At 46.3% G+C, this 12,253-nt stretch overlaps 1 protein-coding gene across 1 annotated transcript; it reads left to right on the forward strand.

The window, feature by feature from the left end:
* Positions 1-319: 319 nt before the first annotated feature.
* cdc34a (cell division cycle 34 homolog a) lies at positions 320-11,794 on the forward strand. The gene is made up of 5 exons (XM_079267937.1): positions 320-716; positions 7,517-7,603; positions 7,860-7,957; positions 8,536-8,670; positions 8,796-11,794. Exons 1-5 carry the CDS (start codon positions 534-536, stop codon positions 9,019-9,021), a joined length of 729 nt encoding a protein of 242 aa, XP_079124063.1. The 5' UTR covers positions 320-533; the 3' UTR covers positions 9,022-11,794.
* Positions 11,795-12,253: the final 459 nt, after the last annotated feature.

Raw genomic sequence — 12,253 nt, forward strand, 5'->3', positions numbered from 1 at the left:
AAAAGCCCCTCTCAAAGCGTTAAATGGAGACGTTATGCAAAACAGTGGCTGAGCCATTTAAAAAAAGAATGAGCAAACGTTTAGCTTTGTGATATGTTTTGACAACCGGGCCGGTGCAGATGATTTAAATTTGTTGACAATGCATTTAGTTGAAGTTATAGCCTGAAAAGTGACAAACCGTTAACATATGGAACGAAAACGTTAAAAATGACACATATGGGCTTTATTTCGAAGCCGTAACCGGAAATGGAATAGATACTGATAGATACTTCACAGCAGCGGGTTTAGATGGTTGTTAATAACTGAGGCTACCCGGGACTGTTCACAACAACAGAGGAAGCAGCACCAGCTCTGACCAAATAAAGCCCCGTCGCGATTTTCTTTAGATCCTGTTCTTGGAACCGTGCTAACGGAAACCAGCGTTAGCGCGTTCCTCAACTGATAGCTTATTGTTTGTACCGAGCTAGCTTTGTCACAGCTGTGGTGGGTAGTTGCTGATATATATTCATATACAAACAAATCGTTGTGGAATTATGGCTCAGCATGGACACCATGTAGCCAGTTCCCAAAAAGCCCTGATGCTGGAGATGAAAAGTCTCCAAGACGAGCCAGTCGAAGGGTTCAAGATAACTTTGGTGGACGAGTCGGACATGTACAACTGGGAAGTGGCGATATTCGGACCCCCCAATACACACTACGAGGGGGGGTATTTTAAGGTAAGTAGCTAGTGTTAGCTAGCAGTCGATCTATTGTTCTTTAGCTGGTAGATTTAGCCGACTTTTAAGTAAAATAGAGGACAGTCCAACGGTTAGCAGGTAACCGCTAATAACGTTAACTTCGCAGCTGTTCCCTGTTTAACGTTACTGTGATAAAACAATCTCCTCCTTCTTTGTTCAACTTTTAAATCGATTCAATCAGGATTATTGCATTTTACTGTTGACAGCTTGTAAATATTAAAACTTATTTTCCCTTAAAATATATATAGAGATGCATCGAGGTCCTCTTTTTATAGTGTCAGTCAGCACGTGAGCACGTTATTACAGAGTTACTTTTGTGTTTTAAAATAAAACAAAAGGTCGTTAGCATAAACCTGCTAAATGCTCATCACCTTAGGTTAACTAACTCAATCATTCCCTTTGTGTGTGTGTGTGTGTTTAGTTACAGCTCAACAGCCGTAGTTAGATGAGACTTGTTGTTTGTATATTCAAATGAACTCAATCCACAGTGTGTGGTAACCTTGCTTTTGAAATGTAGACGGGCCCAATCAGAGTCAACAGCCATTTGATTTGTTTTCATGCACACTTCCTCCCTTGAGAGTGAAAACAATTGTTTTGGTTTCACATGTATTTGTGTTTTTGACAAAGAGGGTTGGCAGTTTACAAAGCCTCCACTAACTTATTAGTTAACTACTCAATTGTCTTGGTATTAAAAGGCACTCAATGCTGTTCGGTCTTTTTAGGATGACATGAACGTGACCTGGTTGTCTGTACTGTTCTTGTCCAAAAGTTGGCGCTATGGAAACTGATTTTCCACTCACTTTAAGCCCCACTTAAAGTCAGGCACCTACATTGTAAATATAGCATTGCATTTGTTGACATAGCAGAGAGCCTGTGTGTGTGTGTGTGTGTGTGTGTGTGTGTGTGTGTGTGTGTGTGTGTGTGTGTGTGTGTGTCTGTCTGTGAAATTCAGCTTCAGATATTGCAAAACACTGAGTGGATTCCTGCTCACACAAGTCCTGTGCTAATGTAGTTACTCGTCCTCTTAGGCACTTTGATTTATTACCCTGCCTGGCAAAGTCAAATAAACCTGTGTTACTGCTGCTTCAAATGTTCCCCGGATAGTTGTTTTTATTGGACGTCAAACAAAAAACAGTGCGCGTTTTATTAATGTGCCATCATGGTCCTGTCTTTCTGAGAAAAAGACTAGAATAATGTAGGTCAGGGCCTTGAAAGCAAACAAAAAACAACACACTCAAACTGTACATGGTTTCTTTTACATGGCATTATGTTGTTCATAATGGTAAGTCCCGCATTAGCTATAGTTGTTTTCTATGTTACAGTTAAATCGTAATATCTATCTCTATCTCTCTATCTATCTCTCTATATAATCTCTATCTCTAATCTCAATCAATATCAGCGAAGGCTCCTGTGTTCAGATTACCAGCTGTTTGTAAATCATCCCGTCAGCAGGACAGTCTTGTTATTCCAGTTCTTGAGAAGCTTGTTAATTTTGCCCCTGGTCCTCTTCGAGCATGTGAACACAAGCAGAGGGCCCCAGTCAGGCCGCCGTAGACGGTGTTCAGTGGATCCGTGTGGGCGCTGTGTACAGGATTCCTTTGTCGGGCCAGGAATGCACAGCCTGCCTGTGAAATCCACCGCATGGTTGTGACTCATTGTTCTCCGCCGGGTTTCCATCCAACCAGTTTGCTTTATTCAAATAATTAAAAAAAAGAGGAAAAACCCACCCTGTTCTGATCCAGGTTACCCAAACAAACGTGACGCGCTGCAGCTGCCCGGACAGGTAATGACATCGCACGATACCGAGCTGAGTCAGGTATTTGTTTCACATGGGTGTTGCTCTCGGAGAGTCACACCATGAATACATTATGCCGGCAGGCACACAGTAGACTATTGAAATTACATTCAAACGGCACAATATCCACAATACTTATCATAAATTGACCATTGACCTCTTGGTCTCACAAAAGGCCCCGACATTCATTCACTGGTTCTGAGACATTTCCACGCTTACGGTTGTGTGTGTGTGTGTGTGTGTGTGTGTGTGTGTTGCCTTCTGCTTTGTCGTGTGAATTATCCCTCTGGGCTTGGAGTGTCTGATTGCTGGCAGAGGGCCAGTCGGTCCCATAGACGGCAGTGGTCCTGGGACATGTATGAGGCAGATTAGCGGGGTCGCTTTCACTCCCAGAGATGGCAGACTTTAAAGGAGTGTTTGGACAGTGGCTCACTGTGTGCGTTGTTGTTGACGTTCAGTTTGATTCTCCAGACGATATTATTACTACTACTTTTTTTTTTTTAGTTCTATTGAATATAATGTTCATCTGATGCTTACCGGTAAATATGAGCCGTTCAAATTAACAGGTTTCATGATTCATGCATGTGCAGGTCTGTAAACTCCACGATGACGTTGCTTTTTCTGTGACACCGAAGTCTTGTCTGTTGTCATTTGGCAGATTTGACCTCTTCCTGCCCTGTTTTACCGTGTTCTGTATGCACAACTATAAGGTCACGCTCACGGTGATGTACGACAGAATCTACGCTGTGTGTGCGTGTAGTGACCGCACTGCTGTGTAATGGGTGTATTGGATGGGTGACCGTGTTCGGAGTGCTGCTGTGTCATCACCTGGCAGCTTTAATTGTCTTTTTTTTTTCTTGCATGTAATTATGACGTAAATGGGGTCTCTGCATCTCCAAATATACTGTGAAACGGAACGTCTTTCATATCTCGAGGCAAACTGTTTTCTCGAGTGGCTCTGACGGACCACTTCCTCACAGCAAACATGAAAAAGAGGGGGGTGTTGCCCTTTTGGTTTTTGGCCCAGCTGACTCTGGGCCTTTCCTTCCTTCCTTCCTCTTCGTGTGCATGCTACATAATTCGTACCAGCGGTTGGAGGGGAGGGAACAGGCAGAGAGGACCCAACCCGGCTGCAGAGGGCTTTTGCTGGGCCGAGCGGTTTGATTCATACCCCCCCCCCCCCGCCCCCCGCCCCAAGGCAGAGGAAAGAGGAGGGAACACAGAAACCGCCAGAATCGAGATCAGGCAGAGCCCTTCCTTGCAGCGGTGCCCCTTCTTTTGAAAGGCGAGCCTGCTGTGGATAGAGGTGACGTGAGGCCCCAGCAGACAGTTATTACCGGCCCCTCGAGCCCTGACCATGTGTGTTCTTTCTGCTCTTCCTGTACACGCCTCCAGTGTGGTGATATACTTCTCAAACACAGCTGTTTGTTTGAAATGGTGATCACCCAAAGAATCCCATTTGTCACATTATAAATTCAGCTTTGTATCCGTTTCCCCTCTCCTCAACGTTCTGCTCCTGAGTTTCGTCAATGAGGCCGGGGCCTGCTGGGTACGATCCTGATGATCTCTGGGACCGCTCTGTGTGTTAGTGTGTGTGTGTGTGTGTGTGTGTGTGTCTGTGTTAGGGTATGGAATTTGCCCGACACAGGGACTTTTTTTTCTTTCCCTTCCACTCATCGCTCAGCGTGAGCTCGGCCTGGCTGTATGAGGATAAGGTCTGTGGAGAAGGCGAGTCGGTGCTCGGGGAGAACAGAATGATTTGTTCTGTTCAGGGTCTTTGCGTTGACCTGGTTTACTTTGCCTTGCTGTCGTTCTCCTTCACGGCGGGCGCGTTCCCCGTCATTCCTGTTCTCCCTTCAAGGCTGCTTTTAAACTCACAATCCCAACAAGATATATAAATATATAAAGTTTATCTGGTGTCCCGTAGTCTCGGTAACCAGCCCTTCATGAGTCCCTTTTTGCGTGCTCGGCAGGACATTGGCTTCAAATGAGCTGTTCAGGGTTACTCCCCTTTTGACCACGGATGCTGCTAATTTTGTGCTCAATCCAATTATGAGGCATGACATGCACGTCAGCTGTAGCATTTTGCAGCAAGTGTACTGAGGCGAGCACCTTGCGATGGTGCAGAGATCTTCTTTGAGCCGCTGTATCCGAAGCAAAAAGAAGTCCTGCCCAGTAATGGAGACACAGCGAGAGTGGGTGTCGTACAGTAAAGGCTCATGTGCGAGTATATGATACGGGTGGGAATAGATATATTCAATACATGACGGTGGAAGCTAAAGCGGAAGCTGATGTCGGCCCTCTAAGACCCTGCTGAATCGTCCTCTTCCTCGTGTTTCTTCTCTGCTCGCCGACCGAGCGCCATCACACATCTCCACCCTCCTTCCATCAATCCGAGGTTTGGTGTTACTTTGGTGGGCAGGTCAAGAGTTTCAGGCCATCTTCTGGTCAGTGACCACCACGTTACTGGTGGTCAAATGGTCCCTAATACGGCCTGTAACACACCCATCACCTGGACAGACCTTCAGGACAAACTGCTCTGCAATTACGACTTAATTGTTGGATGCTACTAAAACCTCAACACACACACGCACACACACCTTTCCCTTCTTAGCCAGCTGACTGTGTCAAGTTGTATGTTGATGGTGTCATTGAGCTTTGAATGGCCTGTGTTTGTGGCATTGTGTTGTAAGGAATATGGTTTGAAAGCCTCCTGGTAAGCTGCATTGTGAAATCATGCTCTTACCTTCTTAAATCAATGCTTATCCTTAATGCATATCCCCAGCTTCCTGCTTTACTTGTAGCTTGCATTCAAACTCACAGGATTGTGATGAATGAAGCTAGTTAATAGTGTCTGTGCAAAGGCCTCAAAGCAGAAGGCTACAAAGTGGGATCTATTTTAAAAAATAATTTTATTCAAATATGCACGGGCATAAAGATCCCGTGTGATGAAAGCAGCGATGCTGAGTACCGGTAGTCGGTACCCGGCATTTCCCCGTGTGTCGACCAAGAGTTGGTTTGCTCTTGTTTACGTTTGTGCCTTTTTTGTTTCCAGGGCGTCATAAAAAGGGTTGTGATGAAACTGGAAGCATAGACTGTTCTTTAACAAAGACATTTTGGTGGTGTGAATTAGGATTGTTTTTAAAAATCCATAACAATGCAAGAGAATCAGATGTCATGTTGCTGAAGAGCTCGTCATAAGCACACCGGAGGACAAACGAGCATAAACCACTTTTGGCACATTGTTACGGAGGCAGGGAGGTTTCCCAGATATATAAAAATAATCTTTATCTTTGCCTACGTCTCAGTCAGTGGACTGGACATTGTAATCTTGATGCTGATATGGTTTTGGAAGACAAACCCAGCTCCCACTGTTCCCTGGCCCTCGTCTGCCTCCTCTCCCTGGTTGTTGTTGTGTTGCCAGCCAGTGATCTGTACAATGTTTGCTTGAACCCTGCACTCTGACGGGGTCGCCCGCTTTCTGACGGGGTCACTCCGACCCGGGGGTTTTGTTATTTTCCCCTACACGTGGCATTCTCTCAGGACTGTCAGTGTTTCCCTCTCCACTCTGGCTTTATTATGGTGAGAGCAGGTTTATTCTGCAAATCCAGATCACATAAAGATGCCAAACGTTGCTCTTGTATGGAAAGTCAGGACATACTGACACACACACACTTTAACGATAACTGATCCTGAACTGCAGCTCTATCGGACAGACTCTGTGACCGTTAACCGGTCAAACGTCTCGCGTTTTGGTCGGAGCGTTGATGAGTTACTGCTCCATCAAGCGCTGGCTTAAAGGCTATATTGCATGCAAAGAGGGATAAGACCTTAATGTTAAGCACACGTATTATATAGAGCACAACCCCTTTTATTTCCAAGTGAAATCCCCCCCCCCCCCAACCCCTCCTGCCTCCCGCTTGTCTGCTCACTGTGGTGCAGACCAGCTGACCATGCCGAATCAGCAAATGTGAACAAGTGTGTGTGTGTGCATATGACAGCGGGGTTAAGCAGAAGGTTTCATGCTGTGAGTGACGTGCGTGTGTGTAATCAGTATCTGTGTGTCTCTCTCCCCCCCCCCCCCCCCCCCCCCCCCCCCTCTCTGCCACCCATGGCACGCCTTATGGAACGGGAGGCGGGGTCCTCCACACGTAGGAGCATTTATACAGTGTGTGTGTGGAGGGCGGGGGGGTTATAGCAGAACACGGGTGTGAGTAGTGGATTGTGTTGGGTTGCAGTGACAGCTGGAGAGGACAAACCCCCACAATGTCTTTTATACAAGCAGCCCCTCCCCACACCCATCGGTGTGTCTCTAAGCTCCACACAGTCGGCAGCTGAATGCACTGCCTCCCTCCCTCCCTCCCTCCCTCCATGCAATATTACATTTCACTGTCATTAGCTCGTCCATACGCCGCCACCGTTTGCCAAGACTTGTACAGCTACTATTTATAGTGTTTTTTCTTTTTCTTTCAATCACTACTGACGCTGATCAGCGCGATTGTGGAGATCTTCATTCAGCACCTGCTTGTTGACACCATTGCTGCAAGCGTCGGTCTTTGTGAATGACAACGTACAGAATCAAGCACTCTCTTACTCTCCAGTGTGTGTGTGTGTGTGCGTGTCTGATGCCTCTGCAGCATTGTACAGACTTGCATTCTTGATTCACTTTCCCCTGGGACACTGTGTCCACAAGCAGAGTAGTTTTTAGCATGCCGACTGGGTGGATACAATACACACTGTATGTTTTCTTTCAGTAAACAGCACCACTCGTCCTTATAAAGTGATACGCAGCGGCTTACGTGTGGCTAAAGGAGTCACCCGTTACTTTCCCGGGTACATTTGAGACGGTCTGGCTCTTTTGACCGACTGGGTGGAAATGTTTCTCCCAAACTGCAACAGTGTGGAGGGGAAGTAGTCATGACTTGTCTGTTGGTTGTCTGTCTTGCCTCTCACGCAGCTAATATGCGTCTTCTCTCGCCCTCAGGCTCGGATCAAGTTCCCCGTCGACTACCCGTACTCTCCACCGGCTTTCCGCTTCCTCACCAAAATGTGGCACCCCAACATTTACGAGGTAATTGTGACCAGTATAAGTCCTTGTACAAAGCATACAGGAGCTGCTTGTATCTTTTAATAATACACAGGTGAGATAGTGTCACATATGTGACACTATGTGTGAGTATATGATAACACTAGATCCTGGTTCAACTCTATGTTTTAGAATGATTTTTAAAGCAAACTATAGAAGAGTGTCCAATCCCAGTAGAGTCTTTTAACTGTATCTGAGTTGTAATAAGTAAACTGTTGGTTGTGTCCTCTCGTGTCCCTAGAACGGGGATGTATGCATCTCTATCCTGCACCCACCAGTGGACGACCCACAGAGCGGGGAGTTGCCTTCAGAGAGGTGGAACCCCACACAGAACGTCAGGTACGCGACACAATGCTCTCAGTTCTTCTTAAAGAACAACACGCACAACGATAAGCAGTCAGCTGTTTGTCCAGTGGCTTACAGCTGGCTCTTTAAATATTATTATTTCCAGTCATCTGCCTTTTAGTCAAAATGTCAAATATAGATTTTCTTTCTTTTTGATAAGATTGGCATCAAAATGTTGTTTGTTTAAACACTTTGTGGCGTTGATTCCCAGTAGCTTTGCACCTTAATGCGATGTCTCATCACTAGCCTCCTTCTACTGTCCACGCTTCCTTCATCGTCTCATCGTCCACCAATCAACACAGACTAAAGGCTTCACAAGTCATGCAAGTGTTTATGCAGCTTGTCGTAAGTCAGCGTCACCAGACTGACCTCCAGCTAGGTTTTTAGATTGCTTTTTTTTGCCTATTATTGTACGCTAGTTCTTCACCCCATTTGTTATGCATCTCTAGATTATGTGGCATCTAGGAGCAGCGCTGCTATTATCAGCTAATAGATCATTAGCGAGTAAGCTCGTCTTACCCCGTCCTCTTCCTGTATTTTAATCTCTCTCCACTCTTGGACGTCTCTCTCAGGACCATCCTGCTCAGCGTGATCTCTTTGCTGAACGAGCCCAACACTTTCTCCCCGGCCAACGTGGACGCGTCCGTCATGTACCGCAAGTGGAGGGACAGCAAGGGCAAGGACAGAGAATACATCGAGATCATCAGGTACCGAGAGGAAGAAGGAAAACCTGCACACGCAGCACTCTTCACACGTAGCAGGTACACAAAGTACCAGCGCTGACGCTCAGCGTGGCCTCATCTGTTTGTTCCTCTCTCGTCTTTCCTCGCAGGAAGCAGGTGGTGGCGACCAAAGCGGAGGCAGAGCGGGACGGCGTCAAGGTTCCCATCACGTTGGACGAGTACTGCGTCCGCACCCAAGTCCCGCCCACAGACGACGGCTCCAACCTCTTATACGACGACTACTACGACGACGAGGAGCTGGAGGACGACGACGACGACGACAACGAGGACTGTTGCTACGATGACGACGACGACTCGGGCACCGAGGCCTCCTGACCTTTCCTCCCCACGTCATCACCTTGTCCCCGCCCCCCCCCCCCCCCCCCCCCTCCGCCCCGCCCCGCCACACACGCCTCCCTCTCTTGTCATGGACTGAACTTTAATTCCCTGCCCCCCTCCCCTTCCTCCTTCCCTTCCCTCCCCTGTCCACCTTCTGTCACATGTGCAAAGTATGCACACTAAAACCTGATGCAGCGAAGAAAACAAAGCTACAGTTGTTGTTTTGATTCTTACATGTTTCTCCTTTTCTTTTTTTATTAGTTGTCTGAGTAGAGGTCACGCACGCACGCACACACACACACACACACACACACAGTAACACAACAATAATAGTACTTCCTTATCTGCTTCTCTTTGTCTGCACTGATATCTGGTTTAATTTTCTCAAAAAGCGGTTTTAGCTCCGAGACCTGTTCCTCCCTCCGGCTTTGAGTGGAACGAAGCCCGTCTGGCGGCCACGTTTCTCGCAGAAAATTTGGCCCACGTAATAGTCACGCCCCTTTTTCTCGACATCATCAGCGGGGTGGAATGTAACGTCACAGGTCAGATCAGATCAGAGGACAACAAGCGGGGGAGCATCGGCGAAGGAAGCTAATTCAGAAAAAGAAAGACGCATATAGACTGTATGAGTTTTTTAAAAGCTGAGTCACTTCTGCCTCTGAGCCACGTGTTGTGACCTCTCCGGTTTAGCGGGGCGTTCGGAGCCCTGCCCCGCTTCACCTCGGACACTTTAGAGCCTCAGGGCTTGTGCTGCTCCAAAACAGGGAAGTTATCCATTTCAAGAACAAAAAAACAAAGCTGTTGACACTCCCTTGTGCCTTCCCTCACTCCCTGATTACACAGAGCTGAATGACTTGAGGGACAGATCGTATACACACAAACGAAAGGCAGCGGAGGGGAGATATTCAAGCTCACACGGTTTCAGGTGTGGGGATACCACTCAAACATCTCTCCTGATGGAACAAACTTATTCATAGCGGCACCTGTCAGAGTTGTCCAGGGTGTGAGTTGAGAAAGGTGTAAAAAAAAAAAAAAATCCCCAACAGCTGAACTACAGACTGGAATGTAGATCCCACATACGTCCTCTTGACTGCCACGCAGCCTTCATCATACAAGCACGCGCTACTGGTGGCCTGGATGCATTAAGAAAACAGCTGGCTGAGCCTGCTGCTGCTCATGAAATCCAATGTACTGTATTTTTAAACAAAAACGATGCAGTCAGTGCTTGAACCTACTTAATATGCAGCGCTTTAAACGTGGCAGTGAAGCTGAGCCTTTCAACAGTCTGACCTGAACTCCAGCGTGAGTTTTACAACCTGTGAGGGCTTTGGACAGACTTTGGAAGGACTATGTCCCTTTTTGTCAGAGTTGGGACGTGTATTTGTGTCGGCGGTTTGTTATTCCAACTCCAGGGAGGCACAAGTCTCCAGGGTGGAAGAGACGAGAGCGAGGTTGCACACGAGCCTTCGTCAGAGCTCGCTCCCTAGTGGCAGCTCGCTGTACTGGCCCCTCCCTTCTGAAACTGCAGCCATCTTGACTCACCTGAATCAATGAACCCTGTTACCTCAGAGGAGATCGGGTAGCAGTGTGAGAGGGATTCAGGAGAATGGAAGTGGCCTGGTGAATATGCAGACTGACGGGGGTTTTTGTTTTCAGTCTACACTGTCAGAAGCTCCGTGGTTCCTTCTCTCCTGACTGCCAGCAGTGCTGAAAGACACGTTAACACCACCCAACAGTATTTACGATGGAATTCCCAACATCCCAGTAATCATGTTTCCGTTGTGTGTGTGTGTGTGAATATTGTTTTTTTAAAGATGTGCTGAGAAGAAGCAGAGTTGGAAAAGGAGTGGGGATAGGGTTGATCTTTGAACAGGAGAACGTGGTTCTTCACTAGCATGCTGTTATGACGTGTTTGTGGTTTTAGAGCCGCTATAACGGCCGGGGTTGTGTCCACAGACAAAGATCCTCTACTCAATTTTATCTAAAACTGTTGCATTGTGAATGGGCTGAGGGTTGGTCCATTTTTTTGGGGGGGGGGGGGCTTCTTTTACTGTTTTGATGTAATCTTTAATTTCCAAATTGTGGCGTGAGATGCAATGATTTCTATCTTGTGTGTATTAAGTGCTATGAAAATTGACCTGATTGTTTAAAAACACAGGATTGTTCATGGAAGAATGACTAAATGTACCAACTTTATTATACACAAATATCATAATGGCAGAAAAGTTGTGCAGAACCACCACACGGTGATCTTTCCAGCCTTTTATTGAGCCTTAGATGCTCAGAAATGAGTTCTCAATAATTGACTATCACACACCCTACGAATGACCCCCCCCCCCCCCCCCCCCCCTCTCCGTTTCTTTTTTTTTTTACATTTTCGGGTGAATGGGATTTAATTTTTGTCAAACTACTGTTGTCTTTATCGTCTCCTCCCCACTCGTCCCCCAGTTCTCTGAGCTGATTGGTGATTGCATCACTGCGGGGGGAAAACAACCCAACAGTTGATTGCAAAAAAACGACAAGAACCTCAGGAAACGATAACATCTCCCAACAAACAAACAAATCCTTTTCCAACTGAGTGAACTTTACGCCGGGGAGTCTCACTTTTGGGCTTCAACGGACTGTTTACAATCTCTACCTTGATATGCACATGTGGATATTTGACGGTCACTTGATGTTTAATGTTTGTTTTTTCTTGTTTGTATTTTTCTTTTTTTTTTCTTATGGTTTGTAAATCTATTTAAAATCTGAAATAAAGATCTTTATTAGATATTGACTTTTTTTGTTTTTTTAATGTGGGGAAAATAATTGAGTTTTAAAGGCGTCATTCTTCCCTTTTCTGTGTTCTCTCATCGACACTGAAATGGTGTTGAGTGAATGAAACTCGGGGCTAGAGAGGTAAGACCCGTGTCCATTCTGCTTCACGTTCATGTTTTATTTTTAACTCTTTAGTGGAGCAAACATGAGGAAAGTACACGATGAGACGTGTACCTAGTCACCCTGCTGGACTCAGGGTGGTGGTGGCTTTAAGGGGTTTCCTGATGCTTTCCATGTAGGAAATTACTTTTCTAAATACATTGTTTCTTTTTCCATGTCTCCTGTTCCCTTTTAGCTCTAGAAGACTGAAGACGAGGTAAGGTATTTCTGTATGTTCTGTGAGATCAGTCCATTTTGGCTTTACCAGTTCATGTAGCGCTGCTTTGCATTAAGTAAATGCAAATCATCCGTC

This window comes from Melanostigma gelatinosum (genome assembly GCF_949748355.1).
Source record: "Melanostigma gelatinosum genome assembly, chromosome: 4".
Classification (NCBI taxonomy): Eukaryota; Metazoa; Chordata; class Actinopteri; order Perciformes; family Zoarcidae; genus Melanostigma; species Melanostigma gelatinosum.

What these genes read in the sequence shown, in the direction of transcription:
- cdc34a (XM_079267937.1), top strand. Translation starts at nt 534, where the DNA reads ATGGCTCAGCATGGACACCATGTAGCCAGTTCCCAAAAAGCCCTGATG. An exon ending in ACGAGGGGGGGTATTTTAAG is followed by an intron (nt 717 to 7,516) that starts GTAAGTAGCTAG and finishes TCTCGCCCTCAG; the next exon opens with GCTCGGATCAAGTTCCCCGT. An exon ending in GAATACATCGAGATCATCAG is followed by an intron (nt 8,671 to 8,795) that starts GTACCGAGAGGA and finishes CTTTCCTCGCAG; the next exon opens with GAAGCAGGTGGTGGCGACCA.